This window comes from Vipera berus, assembly GCF_964194415.1.
Source record: "Vipera berus genome assembly, chromosome: 1".
In the NCBI taxonomy this organism is placed as follows: Eukaryota; Metazoa; Chordata; class Lepidosauria; order Squamata; family Viperidae; genus Vipera; species Vipera berus.
Window position 1 is genome coordinate 299,282,472 of NC_138202.1, and position 19,945 is coordinate 299,302,416.

Sequence of the window (19,945 nt, forward strand, 5' to 3'; positions counted from 1 at the left end):
AGCCCTTTGGAATCAATTACCGGTTGAGCTCCGGATGGCTCCCGACCTTCGCTCTTTCCGCCGTGATCTGAAAACCTACTTATTTGAACAGGCCGGCCTGGTCTAAGGGTTTGGGGTATTTTTAACTATTTATTGTTAGGGCTAAATTAATTTAATCTTACTTTTAACTTTTGTATGTAGTACTTTTATTGCCCTGTACACCGCCCTGAGTCCTTCGGGAGAAGGGCGGTATAGAAATTTAATTAAATAAATAAATAAATAAATGTGGAAACTGTTAAAGAGCAAAAAGAACTTTCCTTTTATGAGTTGCCAGAGAAGCACGTGGAATATTTTAAATGGTGACTCGAAAAGGATGCCAATAAAAGGGAATATTTGTAGCTCTCTGAGCTCAGAAACCATCAAGGACCCCTTTAAAAGGATGTTAGTATTATGAAGCAAAAAAGATTGTGGGTGAGATGAAAATGCATTAAAAAGAATGACTGCTGAAAAAATGAGAATGAAACTTATTGTAGAGTGAAAAAAAGGATAGTTGGCAAGAATGTGATCAAAACGAATAATAATGGTTAAGATTAAGAGAAGCAAAGAAAATGCAGAAAATTTTTGATGGAAATAAAAATACTTGGGAAGTGAGTAAAGGGAAGAACAGAATTCAAAATAAAACTGAGCTAATAATATGGAAAGAAAATGAATTAAAGGAATGCTGGAAATAATATTTGAGAGTCTATAAAGGAATGGTAAGTGGAAAAATGGAATTGAAACTAATGAATTTCTCTAAGAATGATGAAAAAATGATGAGGTGACAAATGATGAAGAGGAAGAGAAGGAACAGGAGAAGTAATCACTGAGAAATGTTTGAACATAAAAAGTTTGCACAAATGCTGCACATTTACTAAAGAAGACAAAGTAAAGGACAAAGTGAAAAGGTTTGAATTATGAAACGTTTGCACAAATATGGAGTTAAAGTTTTGTCTCTGAGTGATGATACTGAGTGATGATAGTGATGATATGGTAGAAATAAAGCATAAAGGTAAAGGTAAAGGTTCCCCCGCACTTGCGTGCTAGTCGTTTCCAACTCTAGGGGCCGGTGCTCATCTCCGTTTCAAAGCCGAAGAGCCAGCGTTTGTCCGAGGACGTCTCCGTGGTCATGTGGCTGGCATGACTAGACGCCAAAGGCGCACAGAACGCTGTTACCTTCCCACCGTAGTGGTCCCTATTTTTCTATTTGCATTTTTACGTGCTTTCGAACTGCTAGGTTGGCAGAAGCTGGGACGAGTAACAGGCGCTCACTCTGTTACGCGGCACTTGGGATTCGACCCGCCAAACTGCCGACCTTCTCATCGACAAGCTCAGCATCCTAACCCACTGAGCCACCGCGTCCCACAATAAAGCATAAGAGAGAGATAAATTGAATGCTTAGCAAATAGTTCAATAAGCAGCAGGACGAAGGCACAGGTATCTGATTTCCCCCTTGTTCTTTAATGCATTTATGAATAAATGTATAAGGAATGCTTCTGAAGATTGATGGGGAAGTGAATGTATGTGTACTATTTGACCATGTTGTTAACCAAAAGCTTGAGTGATGTGTGGTAAATAGATGTAATGAAATTGTGGATTACCTTGGGGGACAAGGGGAAGAGATGCTTCCCAAGAAAGAATCAAACAAAAAAGGGAAGAGTCCCCAATTGATTAATAATCAGAGGAAGAGACTTAGGAAGGACCCACCCTAATTAATTGGGAAATTAAAAGTGGCAGCAGGAAGTTTCTATTTTCAGATTTTCAACATAAACATAAACAATACCACCATTATTTGTCTGAAATGGTACAGGATTTCCATTTTCATACAGTAGGGGGTTGGACTAGAAGACCTCCAAGGTCCCTTCCAACTCTTTTATTCTGATAATTAGTTCATATAATTGAGTTTCCTGTCTGGTTTATCTGGGAGGGCTGGCACAGTCCAACCCACCTCACAGGGTTGCTACTGTGGGGAAATGGACAGGACTATTAGGTATAGTTAAGGGGAGAAGAGGGAGAGAGGGAGAGGGAGAGAGCAAAAGAGAGAAGGAAGGATAAAAATAAAACAATAATAATAATAATTTATTAGGCATATCACCTAAAATAGCAAAGATAACATTAGATGATTGAATTATATTTTAGTGACACCATGTGGCTACATGCCAATTTGCTATCTGCTGAACTGAATTTCTTGTCATTGTGTAAGATAGATGAAACTTCATAAAAAGACATAATTCAGAAAGAAAACAGACTTTGCTGATTTAAAATGTAAGAAGTACAACTATTAAATCGATAATCAAACCTAATAAAGTGGATTAGAGAAGGAAGCTTGTCCAAATTTGCTTATATTCCTATATTGTCACATTGAAGATGGATATTGATCACTAATTTAGCACTTATTATCTAAACCTAACAACTAGTTCTAAAAACTTATCCAGAAGGATATAAATTAACGTCTGAAGTTTAGCAAACTGAGATTTGTCTAGCATCTAAATTAACTTCCTTTTCTATGCCAGCAATTTCATTTTACACAAACAAAAAATAGTATTACCATTGATACTATTACTACAGCTATTTTACATTTAGATTTGCAACAGTTTTTCTCTCCCTCCTTATTCTGACAAGAAAATTACTGTTCTATTTGGCTGTGAGATTGATTTATTGTTTTATGAATGACAGGAAAAATTCTGTTGTTGTTTTTTTCTGCTATAAGATAAACAGAAAAAGACAATAGCATTTAATCATAACAATATTTAGAAGGAAGTACATAAAGCCAAAATTACGATAGGGGTTTATACATCACATTAAGCTATAAACATTTATCAACTACATTGCCGACTTCATGCATCTCAATTTAAAAAATAATCTTAAGCCCCAAGCATTTTGAATTGTGAATACAACAGTCATCCTATAAAATGAAAATTTAAAAAAAAACTCAGAACCTTGCTATTTTAAATACAAAAATGGTCTAATTAATTACCTAACTCTAACATTCCATTTAAAACATCAATGAGAATGTTTTAGTAAATCCTTAAGAATAAACGCTATACTTGCCCAGTTTCTTCAGCATAAAGTAATTTCTATAAACCAAACAAACACAATTGCCCATAATACTCTTATGATTCATGCTGAAAGAAATCCATAAGCTCAAAACACAAGAAAAATAGTTCCTGCTATTGCTCGACAAATTATTTGCTAAGTGCTATGTAAGAGAATTTTTCCTCCAATAATTTAACTTTAAAACTGGAAAGATTTACTGAGACTATTTTAATAGTTTGAATTATTGTTTCTGTCTAATCTCCCTTTTTTATATGCATGTAGAGGGGAGAGTTAAGATGAAATTCAATCTTAAATTCTGGTTCTTCCAAATAAGCAAGGTATCATTTATTAGATCTCGTTTTTTCATTTGCACAAGCAGAAAAATATCTGGAGATTGAATTTCACTTTTATAAAAGAATACTAGAGTCCCTTCTATAAACTTGTCCTGTGCAATGGCACGTGGAGAAAAAAAACAATACAATGACTATTAGCAAATGACAAACACATGTAATACATGTATAACCATAAGTAAATAGCTTGGTCTATTCCAAGCCTCTGCTAAAATACATTCCACACAAAGTATACCAGCAGAATTAATAGCTTAGAAAACTAATTTGGATTTCTCGGATTGCTACTAAAAATCAATTTTGCAGTGTGAAAATACATTGCAAATAATGCAGCAAATGATTTATTGAGCAGATTAAATCTGTTTATTGTAAATCTTCTAGAATTCATTTAAAAATTAATAAATTAGTGATTTGTTTACTTCATGAAAAAACATCTTGTAGAATTTCTTTAGCATCATAATGATATTTTATTATTGGAAACTCAGTCAAGAAGTTAGGGAAAGAAAAAGTACTGTACTAAGAACACAAAACAAATGCCTAAAGCAAAGAAACTTCAATGAAATCAAGGACAAGCAATAGTTTTGTTGCTTCCAAGACACTATGAAATTGAGTAATCATTATATCCTCAGGAATATTGAGATTATTTTTATCTAAGTCTCTCTTAATATATATGACTCATATTTACATACAAATTAAGATGCCATATTTAGCGAAAATTTAATGCAACCTGGTATTTAACTACCCACTAGCATCATGAACCCCAGGCAAACAACTGCATTTCATCAAGCAGATTGAACAGACTGAGATTCAACAGATAAATCTATTTATATCCGTTTCAATGAATATTGACCTACACCATTAGCCTCTTAATAGTGTTATAAATAATTTTCTAGCTAAGTATTAATATGTATGGGTTTATTTTCTAGTCCATTTGATTACAAATAGCTCTTTAATGTCGTTTAACAATCAGTATTTCCAGTGGAATGAAAGACCCTTGTGTAAACAGAAAGTATATCTATATGTAGATTTCAGGAAGGACATTTCTCCATGAAATAATTCCCCATCTCTTTTGTGATAAAGTTGTGGCCTATTCTCTTCCAGCTTCCCAAACTGCATTTGAAAGTGGGACTGTGAAACTATATATTCTTGCCACTCTCCCACTATTCCCAACATCTGGATATCACCAGAAATATATACCGTATATACTTGAGTATAAGCCGAATTTTTCAGCCCACTTTTTGGGCTGAAAAAATCCACTTCGGCTTATACTCCAGTCAACAAAAAATTTTTACCGAGGACTTCCGCGCGGCCGAGGCTTCGGTGCTTCCCTCCAGAGGAAGAAGGCGCTGGATGCGGCCGGCTCTGCGGGGAAGGGGGAGCGGCGGCGGGGGCGACGGAAAAGCCGCAAAAACGGTAGGAGAGATGCTGACTGGCGGCGGCCTCGGAGGAGGCGGAGGGGGAGGAGGGAGGGAAGGGTGACCGGGCGGGGGAGGGGGGGGTGAGCCAGAAGGAAAAGGGAAAGTCATCCCGCAGAGCGGTTGCGAAAAGAGGGAGGAGATAAGCCAGCCCGGTACCTGGATCCGCTTCCTGTGTCTCCTCCGCTCTGCCATGATGTCCCCGTTTTGGTCTCCTGGTGACGTGGGGCTGAGCCGGAAAAGGGGGAGGGGGAGACCGAGGGAGGGAGGAAAGAAGAGAGAGAGAGAGACGAGCCAGCGTCAGCCAGCGGGCTCACGCGGGGCAGCAAGCCATTAGGAGCCCTTGGGGAGGCAGGGCGGGAGCGCAGTCTGGCCGCTGGGCTTCCTTTCCCTCTTGTCCGCATCGCTGCAAGGAATTGCATTGTTTGGGGACGGCGATGCTCGCCCATTCACACGCTGTCCAAACGCTGGGTCATTTGCTGCGGGGCTCCCGCTTGGAAGGGAAGGGAAGGGAAGATTTGTGAGGGGAAGATGCCCTATTGGGGTGGACATAAGGATCCTCCTCCTGAAAAATGTTACCCCAAGTATTCAAGCCAGTCTGTCCCAATAACCTGGGAAGCCTTTCCAAATCCCAGGCTGGTTGTAGTCAGGGTGACCTTCGCGCATCTGGAAGGCACCGAGAGAGCGTTTTTTGTTGAATTGGAGCCATGGGCTAGTCGTGGTTAAGGCACTTGTAGGCGAAGCAAATCACAAAAGCCCCCAAATCCTTCTAAATGCAGCCCACGGGCGAGCTTCCCAAGTTGTTTTAATTTAGTTTGCACGTGGCAATAGAAATAAGCTTTTTTCCTCCTCAGCGGATCGGTGCGGTGAAGAGGCTGGGCTTCCTTCGGGGGGCCTTTCATTCCTGTACAAGGGGGAAGGGGAACTCTCTGCTTTTGTGTGTGCGTGCGTGTGTGTGTGTGTGGCCCATCTGCAAAGCTGCCGAGGAAGGAGAAGTGGAGGAGGCAGTGGCGGCGTCGGAGGCAGCCGCAGCACCGGCAGCCTTCCGCTTTTGCCGCTTTTGTGTGTGCGTGTGTGTGTGTGTGTGTGTGTGTGTGTGTCCCATCTGCAAAGCTGCCGAGGAAGGAGACACACAAAGACACACAAAAGCGGCAAAAGCGGAAGGCTGCCGGTGCTGCGGCCGCCTCCGCCGCCGCCACTGCCTCCTCCACCCAACCAGTATCCCGCTTCTCCTTCCTCAGCAGCTTTGCAGATGGGACACACACACACACACACACGCACGCACAAAAGCAGAGAGTTCCCCTTCCCCCTTGTACAGGTCTCCCGTTCGCCCGCCGCCCCGCTTTTCTTCCTGAATTTTGCGCTTCCTTACCCAACTCCAAACTTTCTCTAGCGCCCCTGTGCTTTAGGAGGGGGAACCAAAGGCGGAGCCGTTTCTCTCTCCCCCCCCGCTTTTGCCGCTCCCCCACCCAACCAGTATCCTGCTTCTCCTTCCTCGGCAGCTTTGCAGATGGGCCACACACACACACACACGCGCACACACAAAAGCAGCAAAAGCGGGGGGGGGAAGAAACGCCTTGTTCTCTCGTCTCAGCGGAGACTTGTTTCGGGGGATCCAGCCTCTGTCACCCCCTTCTCTCAGCTGGGCAGCTGACAGAAAGGGGCGGCAGAAGCTGCATCCCCCGAAAGAAGTCTTCGCCGAGAAAATGGGCGCTGAGATTTTCTCGGCGAAGACTCACCTTCTCCCGTTCATCACATTCTTCGGTAAAGAGATTCACTCGATCCATGGTTTCAAGGTTGGGGTAGAGAAATCCCGGTTTGTTTCAAGAAACTGGGGTGGTTTATGAGCCTATAGATTTTAGACTTTGCATCTTGTTTTGCTTCCTCGGTTCCCACGAAGCCCGAAACTCTTTTTTCCCCCCCTCTGGTTTCTGCCCAACTGTCAACTCGTGGTAAAACAAACAAACAAACAGAAAGCCCTTGCCTCTGGTTCCTGAGGAAAGAAAAAGTTGAGGCGAGAAGTGGAGAACATTCCCTTCTTCATTGAAAGCTGAAAGCAAACGCGCTGCAAAATTCGTTCATCCTCTTCCTCATCCTCTCTCTCTCTCTCTCTCTCTCTCTCTCTCTCTCTCTCTCTCTCAAACGAATTGAACAGGCACCCAAGCTATCAGGTGATGGCGTTCACGCTTGGGTGTTTGCGCGGATCAGAAACGGAAGGAGAAATTCATTTCTGCTTGCAATTCACTATCTCGGGCATCCCTGAGAGAAGAGAGCTTTTAAAGAAGCAGCCACTTCCCATCTTTTTCATTCTTAGTTCAACTGCAGGGACCGCCGCCTTTCGTTCGGATCCCCAGGCTCTTTTGCTGGCCGGGCTTCCTTTTTTAGGGTTCCTGGGATTGCGCGGTAAATGCGCCTTTCCGAAGGGGAGTAAGTTTGGCTTACGCGCTTCTTTTCACCATGTGGGATCGCCTGTCGTTTCAAGGGTTCTAACACAGACTTTCTTTGCCGTTACCTTTATTTGTAACCCAGTTCTTTGTGTGTAACTGCTCTCCTCCTGTCTGGCTTTACTCAGCAGGGAAACGGAGGCAAATGCAAAAGCTGCTTTGGTTAAACACTGGAAGGTTTAGTGATTAACCCACCCCACCCCACCCGGTCTTCTTGCTGTTTCTCCCCATCCTCACTCCTACCCACAGGGGCTCTCTGCCTCTTCTACTACTTCTTTTTCTTTCTTTCTTTTTTGCTGAGGTGTGCGTCTCTCTCTCTCTCTCTCTCTCTCTCTCTCTCTCTCTCTCTCTCTCTCTCTCTCTCTCTCTCTCTCTCTGTGTGTGTGTGTGTGTGTGTGTGTGTGTGTGATGTGTTATCTCGAACCAGATGGGATGGCAAAGTCAAATGCAAATGGGGATCTTGCAGATCTTGCCCTGCCTTTCCCCCCACGGTTACCTTCTGTTCTTGATGAGCTCACGAGTGCTCAAGGACAAAATAGGGCAGGGCAGAGCCGGCAGTTAAAAATAGGATGCAGATAAAAGGAAAGGTAAGGAGGGGTTCAGGTTGAGAGGAGAGGCTGCGTAGCCTTAGTGTAACTCCTGTTTGGGCTGACTGGGTTGCCTCCGATGGGCTCTGACAGTGGAACAGAATGGAATAGAAAATATGGAATGGAATGGAACAGAACGTAGAACAGAACAGAACAGAACAGAATAGAATAGAATAGAATAGAATAGAATAGAATAGAATAGAATAGAATAGAATAGAATAGAATAGAATAGAATAGAATAGAATAGAAATATAGAAAGTGAATGGAATAGAATAGAATAGAATAGAATAGAATAGAAATATAGAAAGTGAATAGAATAGAATAGAATAGAATAGAATAGAATAGAATAGAATAGAATAGAATAGAATAGAATAGAATAGAATAGAATAGAATAGAATAGAATAGAATAGAAATATAGAAAGTGAATGGAATAGAATAGAATAGAATAGAAATATAGAAAGTGAATAGAATAGAATAGAATAGAATAGAATAGAATAGAATAGAATAGAATAGAATAGAATAGAATAGAATAGAAATATATAAAGTGAATAGAATAGAATAGAATAGAATAGAATAGAAATATAGAAAGTGAATGGAATAGAATAGAATAGAATAGAATAGAAATATAGAAAGTGAATAGAATAGAATAGAATAGAATAGAATAGAATAGAATAGAATAGAATAGAATAGAATAGAATAGAATTGGAAGGGACCTTGGAGGTCTTCTAGTCCAGCCCCTTGCTCAAGCAGGAGGACCTATACCAGTGGTGGTGAACCTATGGCACGCCTGCCAGAGGTGGCACTCAGAGCCCTCTCTGTTGGCACGTGCGCCACCACCGCTGCCAGCAGCAGGTCCTTGTCGGTTGGTGGACTGGAAGAAAAGGGAGGGGGAAGCATTTTACATGCGTGCATGCGCGCACGGGGCCACGAGCAGGCACATGCTGCAAAGGGGGCGGGGCTAGTGCCTGCGTGATACTCACTAGCCCAGCCCCGTTCTCACGTGGTGTGGTGCCTTGTATCTGCACCCTGCGGCGCGGCGGTTGGCGTTTTTGTGCCTTGCGGTACGGTGGCCCATTTTTTGCTCCCCCTTTTTTTTCGTGCCAGAGGCGGCACTCAGAGGCGCCTCCCTGTCCCCTTCCCCGAGGGCACCAGAATGCTGATGCTGCCTTGGCACTTTGTGATAAACAAGTGGGTTTTGGCTTGCGGTTTGGGCACTCGGTCTCTAAAAGTTTCGCCACCACTGACCGATACCATCTCAGACAGGTGAATGTCCAGTCTCTTCTTAAAAACCTCCAGTGATGGAGCACTCTTGATTTCTGGTGGCAAGCTGTTCCACTGGGCAGCTGAGAGAAAGGGGCGGCAGAAGCTGCATCCCCCGAAAGAAGTCTTCGCCGAGAAAATGGGCGCTGAGACGCCTCATTCTCTCGCTCAGCGGAGACTTCTTTCGCGAGATCCAGCCTCTGCCGTGCTGCACCGAGAGAACAGCAAGCCGCCCCATTCTCTCGGCAGAGCACTCCACCGCCCCATTCTCTCGGCGGCTTGCCACCCCGTTCTCTCATCTCAGCAGAGACGTCTTTCGGGGGATCCAGCCTCCAGCTGCTGCATTTCCCAGCCTCGGCTTATACTCGAGTCAATAACTTTTACCAGTTTTTGGGGGTAAAATTGGGGGTCTCGGCTTATACTCGAGTCGGCTTATACTCAAGTATATACGGTATATGGCTGTCTACGGAGATTCTCAGTCATCCTGGTCATAGTTGTCCCAAAGGTGCTTTTCAAGAGGCCACTGGGATTCCTTGTTTTTTCTTTGAAGATGCTTCACTTTTCTGAGCTGAAAAAGCTTCTTGAATTAGAAGTAAAATGTCTTTAAGAAAAACAAGAAAGACCAGTTGCCTCTTGAAAAAACACCTTTGGGATACACATATGATCCAAGGATTGTTCTTTTTGATTAACATCTTATGTTCAGTTAGACCCAGTCTTTGTTTGCTATCCTTTCCCCATATTTTAAGTATCAAATGCCACAAGAAACATGAACAATCATATTCCAAGTTCAGATCAAGAAATACAGAGTTCAACTCCCTTTTTCCCAGTACAGCTCCTACATTTACTGTATATCTGTCACATAAATCAACTTGATATCCTTGCTATGTTGAGTATTCACTAACCCCATTCATAACATCTCAGGATTTTTCTCCATTACTTTCTGCTCCCATTCCCCAGGAAGCAAAATGTAAAACAGTATGCAGTGAAACATCATCTTAATGGATGAACTGGAATGTGTTTATGTGTCTATTATTCATGAATGCCCATTTAATCAAGAGAATATATCACTGGCAGTGATATATTATCTATAGTGACTGTACAATGATATCACTACTACAATATCACTATACAATTGGTGGTATTTTCATAATGATGTCATTACACAATCTTGTTAATCAATATGGAATATTGTTTTGTTCCATACAACTGAGGTTTCACTGTAACTAATTTGGACTGGACTGTGACACTGAAGAAAAGAGACTGTGCAATGAAACAAATCAATCTATCTATCTATCTATCTATCTATCTATCTATCTATCTATCTGAAAATTAAAAGAAAATTGAAGAGAAAAGTCCACTGCTGATTTTAAACCATTGTACTAGATCCTGGGGATATTTTATTTTAGTACAATATTTAATTTATAAAAAACCAAATGCAGCAATTAATCAAAATATTTTATAATACGTTTCTAAAAGCTACTTTTATTAATTTTCCAGAATATCAGCAGACTTTGTTAAAGTTATTTCAATATCACTACTCAAATGTTAGTTTGGTTATTCTAATACATACTGGACTAACCATTCTACCTAATTCTAACCAATTAAAGTAAAACAATTTGTGTTAACAGTATGGAATCAAAACAGTCACATCACACTAACCTGCAGACACGAGCAGGAAAATACAGTTTCTGCCAAGATCGACACAGATATTTGGAGTGATCAATTACACGAATCCAGTCTAGTTCATCCATGGATACCTCAATATAATAGGAGTACGACCTTAAGGATGAAATAAATTAAAAATATTGCTGTTAACTGTCTAAATATTTCACACAGTGTTGTATACACTCTGGGGATCACTACATTACATTCAATCTTAGGCAAAAAATAAACAAATCTATATTTAGACCAAATGAGCTAACGTAGCTTCCTTCTGTCTGTGATTCCTTAAAGGTAAAGGTAAAGGTTCCCCTGCACATGCGTGCTAGTCGTTTCCAACTCTAGGGGCCGGTGCTCATCTCCATTTCAAAGCCGAAGAGCCAGCGCTTGTCCAAGGACGTCTCCGTGGTCATGTGGGCAGCATGACTAGACGCCAAAGGTGCACGGAACGCTGTTACCTTCCCACCGTAGTGGTCCCTATTTTTCTTCTTGCATTTTTACATGCTTTCGAACTGCTAGGTTGGCAGAAGCTGGGACGAGTAACAGGCACTCACCCTGTTACGCGGTACTCGGGATTCGACCAGCCAAACTGCTGACCATCTGATTGACAAGCTCAGCATCCTAACCCACTGAGCTACCACTTGATTCCTTACAAAGACCCAAAATATATTCAACAGTTCTGCAGGAACTGTTTGATTACCTCATCAATTTTATGAGGTGATTTTATGAAGATAAAGTTAAATATACTACAAATCCACCTCACTTTCAGATAAATGCAAATATTTAACATGCTTAAGATATGAAAGAAAGTATTCTCTGTGTTTTTAGTTTTAGAACTTAAACTTAACCAGATTAAGTTGTGCATAAGAAAAATCAACAGAAACCTGAAAATATTTAGTAGATCACAGACATCACTAAACAGCTTGAGCATGTGGATGTATTATAACATATTTTTTCCATAATTTTTGTTTGATGTTTATCTTTACTCTTACTCGCTTTATCAAATGCGTTATTGTATTTTATCAACATCTGTACCTACGTAAAACTTCTATACACCATCTATCTAACAATTCAGAAGACACACAAAACTACAAATATAAAATCCTTTTTTCCCCTTTAGTACCTTTTAAGTCAGTATTAATTTCTGGTGACTAAACCTGACTAGTCCCTGCAAGTTTTTTCATAACAGTTTTCAGAAGTGGTTTACTACTGCCTCCTTTCTGGGGCTGAAAGAGAGGAAAGCTCACCCAGCTAGCTTTGTGTCGAAAGCAGAACTAGAACTAGTCTCCCTATTTGTAACATGGTGCAAACTGCCGTTCGTAAAACAATAGGAAATTATTAAAGTAGTAATAAAAATATTTAAATCAGTATTTTTACAAAAAGAGCAGTGAAATTAGGCATTTAAAGGACTCTCAAGTCTTTATTATAATCAAAGACCAACATAATTAAAGCACTCTTAAAAGTAGAAAGCTTCAATCAACTTCTGAAACCTGTAGAACAAAATATTATCATTTTTTAAAATAATGGAATATTCCCACTCATTTTTACCATGTATCTTTCATTATTCTACTACATCATTTCATTTTAATTTTATGTACTTGAGATCACTCCCATTCGTATAAGTTTTCTTCAACTAAATTTCTTTGTGTCAGCTGAAGTTCTCAGAGTCTGAAGTCAATAAAATGACCATGTTATGAAGCTCATTCTATCTTTTTTTTTAAAGGCCAAGAATGAAAAACAAAGACTTAGAACCAACCTGCTATCTCGATCCCATAATAGTATTCGTATGTGATTGATTATTGATGGCTGACCCAATTTAATTTCAATACCAGAACGGCAGTCATCATCGATAGGATGTCGGGAAAATCCATGGTCTAGATCATAGTTCTGTGTGTCTCCATCTAATAAAGCAGATTTCAATTCCCCTTTAACCACTTGGGCTCCATATTTCATAGTGGCAATGTTCTCCCCTGGTACTGGAAACAGCAATGAAAAACAGTTTATTTTTTCTTCCTAGCACATTTCCAATTGATTGGTAATATACATCACCTCTTCCTTGTGACTTTTGTCAGAACAATGAAAGAAGTTCAACAAATACTAATCAAGAAAGCAATAAGATAGTCATGACAACCAAAGCCCCAATGACTAAGACTTGGTTCTGCAAGTTGGTCTGGGGACCCAATGGAGGAATTTGACTCTGGAGGTGGCTGCTAGATTGACAGCAGATGCCACCTTCCTTCCCTTGCCATGGTGGCACAGTGGTTAGAATACAGTACTGTAGCTAACTCACTGCTCACTCCAGGAGTTCAATTCTGAGCAGCTCAAGGTTGACTCAGTTTTCCATCCTTCCAAGGTTGGTAAAATGAGGTTGTAGATTGTTGGGGGCAATATGCTGACTCTGTAAACCACTTAGAGAGTTCTGTAAAGTATTGTGAAGCGGTATATAAGTCTAAGTGTTATTGCTTGTTCTCTGCTCCTCCCTCACTTATCATTTTAGACATATTGATATACTGTCTTTTACTTTACTGTTTATTTTACTGTTCTATTATTTTACATTTACTTTGCTTAAACTTCCTTATTTCCTTGTTTTTTATTGTTGTAAAGTAGCCCCATGGTGAGATAGGCTGCAAATAAATTTAATAATAATTTTCTGATCATGTTAAAAACCTTTAATATTTTGAATACAGATGATTGATGGATGGATGGATGGGTGGGTGGGTAGGTGCGTGGATGGATGGATAGATAGATAGATAGATAGATAGATAGATAGATAGATAGATAATGTTTATTTGAATTTTTTTACTGTGGGCATATTAGCATACATTAAAAATGAAATTTTGTTACTTGCTCTCAAAAGTGTACACATACATAACACACATTTAAACATTTAAATATTTCACTTGTTTACTGAAGATTAGATGAGTTAGGACCAGGCAATATAATTAGGATATACAATCAGTTATTAGAGGCTACATACTTCTGCTGATTAACAGTTGTTTAGCAATAACAGTTGGCTAACAACATTTTCAATTAAAATTGTTTTAATTAAAAAGAAATTAAATTAAAAGAAATAAAAAGATATGTATAAAACCTTCCTTTGCAAGTTCAAAATACTTACTTAACATGCCCCTATAGTTGAGGTCCATGTCCCGACTTTCAGATCGAACTTTAATGGCATCCAAAATAGCATCAGGAGATAGTAATCCTGAAGGTCTTACGACATTTAAAAGCTCTGTCAAGCTCATCAATGGCAAGCGCACCGCCTTCATGATTTCAGCATGATTTTCCTTAGGATTGTGTTTACACCAATTCATCAATGCTTGAAAAATGTCCTTCTCAGGAGCTGCAAATGAATCCCTCAGTACAATACTGAGAAGTGCTGGCTAAAAAGTGAAAAAAAAATCTCAGCAATATAAGGTTGTTTAGTCAACTCCAAGTAAAACTATACTATTTGAATTCTACAATATCTTCATTGTGAGCTAATAAATTCTGTTGGCAATAAACATTTCCTTATAAAACCACATATCCACATAAAAGTTTTATCCTTCCTATATAGATCAATAGTAGCTGCAGTTTTTTTTTTAATCCCATTTATATCCCGCCCTTCTCCAAAGACTCAGGGCGGCTTACAATCTAAAGCACAAATCAATGTGCTTAGCAATAGCCTTCATTCTATGTATATGCCTGCTTATTAGGGCTTTCACCCCGCCCCCAGCGGCATTATTACAAAGTCAGCTTATTGCCCCCAACAATCTGGGTCCTCATTTTACCTACCTCGGAAGGATGGAAGGCTGAGTCAACCTTGAGCCTGGTGGGACTCGAACCTGCACTAATTGCAGGCAGCTGGTGTTACTTAAGGAGGCATTAGCCCACTGCTCCACCAAGGCTCTTCTTTACTAACCACTCGTGTATCTGAAACTAGAGATTATTCATTTCTATTATATAAATCATGTAGTTTAATATAATCCTATTAATAAAATTAATACATAAAATTAACGTGGAGCAAAACTGTTCATGACTGAAATTTATTTTTGTTTCATGAAGATGCTTTTTATTATAATGTGGGTTCTTGTTACTCTACCCAGAATCCTCCAGGATTGGAGCAGAATATAAGTACATATTGATACTTTTAATTAATGATTACAGAATTGCATGCAAGCACAGAAACTTTAACCTCCTAAACACAGAGCCTTTTCAAGAGCTTCCAGTTTCAATACATTTCAGAGAAGGAGAGATTAAGAACTGAGGAATAATTGTGACTGAAAAATGGAACAATGATTATTCAGGTAGAACATATTCCAGGAATGGCTGATTATTGAAAGGTTGTATGTAGGAAAAGCAAAATTATTGTTGAATGCCATCTGGTCGACTGAAATATAAACATTTGGATAATAGTTTTGATTTCTATTTTCAACCATTTCAATAATTTTTTTCAAATATGTATAAAAAGCAAATTTTAAAAAACTTAAATTGTTGTCATACCTTAGAAAGAGACAGAAAGCCTTCACTGGAGAGTACCTCTTGAGCATTTCTGTCCATAAATATGAAGCTCATACATGTCAATTTAGGTAGTGAGTAGAGATTAGCAACATCATAAGTCATGCAAACATTTTGAATGTTAAGAATGGTGCAAAGGTATTCAGAAGTGGAATCCTCCAGTTCTGGAAAACCATATTTATGTGCTAAACTCAAAAAATCTAACAGGACTTCTTCTTTCTCGTCTCTTAATGTGGCACGACCGGTATAAATATATTTCAATAACATTGTAAAGGCCTCTGCGGTGGTATCATGGAGAGGGATTTCTGCTTCAGGCTGAGATTCACGCATTCCACCATATAATAACGCTCTGTTTAAAGGCAGAGAAAGAATAAAGGTGTGAAAAATTTGCATTTGATAAAATCATGCAAACCCTAAAAAAGAAAGAATGAAATAACACAAATTCCAAAATTTCCACCTCCGAGTGATATTTTTACCACTGTAAAATCATCACACTTCGTTCTTATGACAAAATTATATTCTTTTGTTTGCATTTCAGGCTGTTGACAGCTTATATGAAGCTGTTAAAAATTACTTGCAACTTATTGCTGGAGACTGCTATATAAAATGAAAAAGGGTATTGCTTTAATATAGAGATACTGTATGCAGCAGGTTTTGCATTAGAAACAAGAGACACAGCAATACTGAACACTGTGCTAGTGAAAGGAACTTTGCAGTATTTGTCCTCTCTGTTCCCTCCTTCCCCTCAAGGCCTCTAGCCTTTGAGAAATGGTTATTCAAAGGATTGGAGGAGTTTCCCAAATAGAATATGCAGTACTATGGGAGGGTGAGGAAAAAAAATGTAATTCCTTGGAAATGGGTAAAATTACCCATCACAGACAATCCATTTCCTCTAGATTTGGGAATTAATCTGGGGAGTCATTTTTACAAATTCTGAAACTGTTGTTGTTACATTTTCTTTAAAAAAATTATATACTAGAAAACATTATAGATACTATAGAAAATTATACATGCTACAAGAAAAAAATGTATGCAAAATAAACTATATACTTAAAAAGAAAAAAAAATACCCTAAATAACAAGGAAAAAATAACACAATTAAAGGGGGAAAAAACATTAATACCAAAACTGCCTTTCTCTTCAGTTTTTAATACCCGATTTCAACCAGAAATTAATTTTATGAGATTCTTGCATTTCAAAGAGTTGGGAACAAATAGATAACAGGGGAAATTTCATAATCTGTTTCACAGCATGAACTCTTGCTTTGTTAAAGCAATTTTTGCTGGAAACAATTGTATGATCATTCTGAATTTCAATCTTCCTTAAATGTAGCCTATTAGTTTTGAGAAACTTTAGTAATGGAAGTCAAGTGTAACAGTGCAATGTAGATTTATATTTTTACATTTTAAAAAGGTGTTGTTGGACAGATAGTATCAGATTATTTCTTAATAGCTTTTTATTTCATCTTGCTTACCCACAAACTCAAAGTACATCTGATAAGACATTATACTTCACCTGAAATATTGACACCTTGCAGCCAGAATAACTCTGTGTGCAGGAAAACGTTTCTTTTCCACTATAAAGGTAACGTCACTGTATTCCTCCCCATTCATCAGAACACCAACATGATCAGACAGAATGTGAACGTGGTCTATTTCACCTACTGCTGTATAAGGCCGGAGTGGATGACTGTTGCTCATGTTGTACAAGAAATGTTTATGCTACACCTAAAAAATACAGCGTAAGAATAATGAAGAAAACCATTACAAATGTTAAATTGAGCATAACATAAATATAAAGGTACTGCCTAGGACGCAGAATTAAGTCCACAAACTCGCCAAGGAAGCTACCTGGGTGACCTTAGGCCAGTCATTTTCTTACAGCTCAACCTATTTCACAAGGTTCTTTTGGGAAAAGAAATCGAGCAAATATACGCATGCAGAAAGTGCCACCTGGAAAAAAAAGCAGTGTTATTTAATTAAATAATTTAATTTTAAGGCTGTCTTATTTCTTAGCGATTCAGAGAGACTTCCAATGAAGGAAGAAGCAACTTGTACAGAAAAAGTCAAAACGCATTAACTCAGTAGCAGTTAAAAAAAAAAATCCCAAACTTAATCACCCTAACCTAAGGCTTGGGAAAACAAATACTTTAATCATTTTTTCCAATGTAATTTCATACATAACAGACATAAAAATGCAGCAATATTTTCATCAAATCATTGCTAAAACCGTTATGTTGATATATAAACCATATAAAGAAGCCCTTCTAAAAATTAAAATAATTATATTATAGTGCTTGCTCAATTGTATATTCTCTACAAGTTAAGACTGATTCTGTACCTGCAGATCAGTTAGGCCCTATATAGGAGCACTCAAATCAAATACTGAAAGCTGTAACAGAACCTTTCATGCGTAATTATCTAGAATATGAATATTTATGAATTCTTTTCCCCAGAGTCTAATTAATTATCTGAAATGGAGATAAGAGTGATTTTTAATTATTAATATTAGAAGATTTTCTTAAGAAATAAGTTTAATCAAGGCAAAATTAACTATTTACTTCCTGTAAAACTCTAGCTGAATCCAATCTCATGGGACAGAGACTTCACAAAAAGTGAAATTTCAAATATTTGTATTCTAATAAAGCTCTGAAAGGAATGTAGGTAACTGTTGATTTATGATAACCATTGGGACAGGAACTCTGGCCATTAAGCAAGTGATTCATCAGGTAATCAGACCCAATTGCTTGTTGGAAGCCAGCTGGGAAAGTAGCAAATCATGTTCATGTCTCTATAGGATATTGCAACTGCTGTAAATGCAAACCAGTTCCCAAGTGCCTAAATCACAATCACATTATCATGGACAGATCATAAGTTACTTTTTTCAGCAGTCATAACTTTGATCTATTGTTAAATGAATATCATAAGTAAGAATAGTACATGACATTTGCAAAACATACACTTTTCCCCCTTTTTTTCATTCATATTATATGATATGTAGCTTGAAGTTACCCCCCCTCCCCCCGCAAACTGCTATTTTGGGAAAAATAAGGCTTTGTGCACATTTAAAAACAATTTGCATTTTCCAATAAGAGTTTCTTATCTACACAAGAATAAAGCTATAGAATATCCATTTCATTATTTTAGGCATACACAATTATACCGATATCATCTTATGGTTATATCATCAAATCATCTTTTGATGATTTGCAAGTATTTATGCAACTCTTAGATCTTAACTTGATGTAAGACCTTAACTTACATTATTCCAAACTAAAATATGAGTGATAGATAATAAAGCTGAGTTTTAGCCACTTAAAAATAGCTTCTTGTTCTTTAATCTTTGTCCACATTTATACAGAACAATATGTTCATACGTAGCATGAAGTCTGGTTAAACCAAGGTAGAGTGAAATGTTTTCTTCTGAAAAATAGTTCATTGTATAACACAAAATGTAAAACAAACAAAAACACAGCAAAATGATATTCAACCAAAACATGATTTTTAAAATCCTTTTGATCTTCAAACACCATTTAGCTTTATAGCTGTTTCCCAACTTTTTATGAAACTATAATGCAGGTCACAGACAAATTCTGCCAACTTTCCTTGTCAAGGAGGAGAGAGGCAAGTGTTAAATAGGGAGTTATGTAGGGGTTCAACCTATTCTCCAAAGCACCTGCAAGCAGAAAAAAGAAGCAATGGATGGAAACTAATCAAGGAGAAAACCAACACAGAAATAAGAAGACATTTCTTCACAGTTAGAACAATTAATCAGTGGAATGGCTCGCTATCAGAAGTTGTGGGTGCTCCATCACTGGAGGGCTTTAAAAAGAGATTGGACAACCACTTGTCTGAAATGGTATATAGCAGGGGTGTCAAAAAACTGGCCCGTAGGCCGGATGCATCACAGCAAAATTGTGCCCGGGGTGGGCAACGGGGTGTTGCCGACAATGGCAAAAAAGTCGTGATACGTCACAACACATCATGTGATATTGCGAGTTGACACCCCTGGTATATAGGGTCTCCTGCTTCAGCAGAGGGTTGGACTAGAAGACCTCTAAGATCCCTTCCATCTTTGTTATTGTGTTACTTTGTTAAATATATGTAACAATATTAAATGTCTCAGTCAACAGAACAGTCAACTAGATTACCGTATATACTTGAGTATAAGCCGAATTTTTCAGCCCACTTTTTGGGCTGAAAAATTCCACTTCGGCTTATACTCCAGTCAACAAAAAAACTTACCGAGGACTTGTGCGCGGCCGAGGCTTTGGTGCTTCCGGGATCGCGCGCACCTCTCCCAAGCCACCGCCGTCCGGAGACCTGCCGAAGTTTGGGGAGGTTTGGGGAGGTGCGCGCGCACCTCCCCAAACCTCCCCAAACGTCGGCAGGTCTCCGGACCTCCGCGCCCTGCCTGCCTGCTTCTTTCCGCAGCGGAAAGAAGCAGGCAGGCAGGGCGCAGAGGAACGGAGACCTGCCGACGTTTGGGGAGGTTTGGGCGCCTCCCCAAACCTCCCCAAACGTCGCCGGGTCTCCGTTCCTCTGCGCCCTGCCTGCCTGCTTCTTTCCGCTGTGGGGAGGCGCCCAAACCTCCCCAAACGTCGGCAGGTCTCCGTTCCTCCGCGCCCTGCCTGCCTGCTTCTTTCCGCTGTGGAAAGAAGCAGGCAGGCGGGGCGCAGAGGAACG

The 19,945-nt window shown here is 39.3% G+C and overlaps 1 protein-coding gene across 2 annotated transcripts in view; it reads right to left on the bottom strand.

Annotated features, from left to right (window-relative positions):
• Window positions 1-19,945, bottom strand: part of BTBD9 (BTB domain containing 9) — a 141,488-nt gene that overhangs the window by 112,458 nt on the left and 9,085 nt on the right. The window contains exons 1-6 of one of the 2 annotated variants that reach the window (XM_081315252.1): window positions 17,111-17,212; window positions 16,776-16,987; window positions 15,246-15,609; window positions 13,882-14,146; window positions 12,520-12,739; window positions 10,764-10,883 (exon numbers count right to left, since the gene is read on the bottom strand). In XM_081315252.1, the coding sequence (XP_081171378.1) occupies window positions 10,764-10,883; window positions 12,520-12,739; window positions 13,882-14,146; window positions 15,246-15,609; window positions 16,776-16,960 (1,154 nt within the window). In that variant the 5' untranslated portion in view covers window positions 16,961-16,987; window positions 17,111-17,212. Of the gene's footprint in view, window positions 1-10,763; window positions 10,884-12,519; window positions 12,740-13,881; window positions 14,147-15,245; window positions 15,610-16,775; window positions 16,988-17,110; window positions 17,213-19,945 lie in introns of those variants that run through there. The other variant, XM_081315251.1, reaches the window with a different exon arrangement.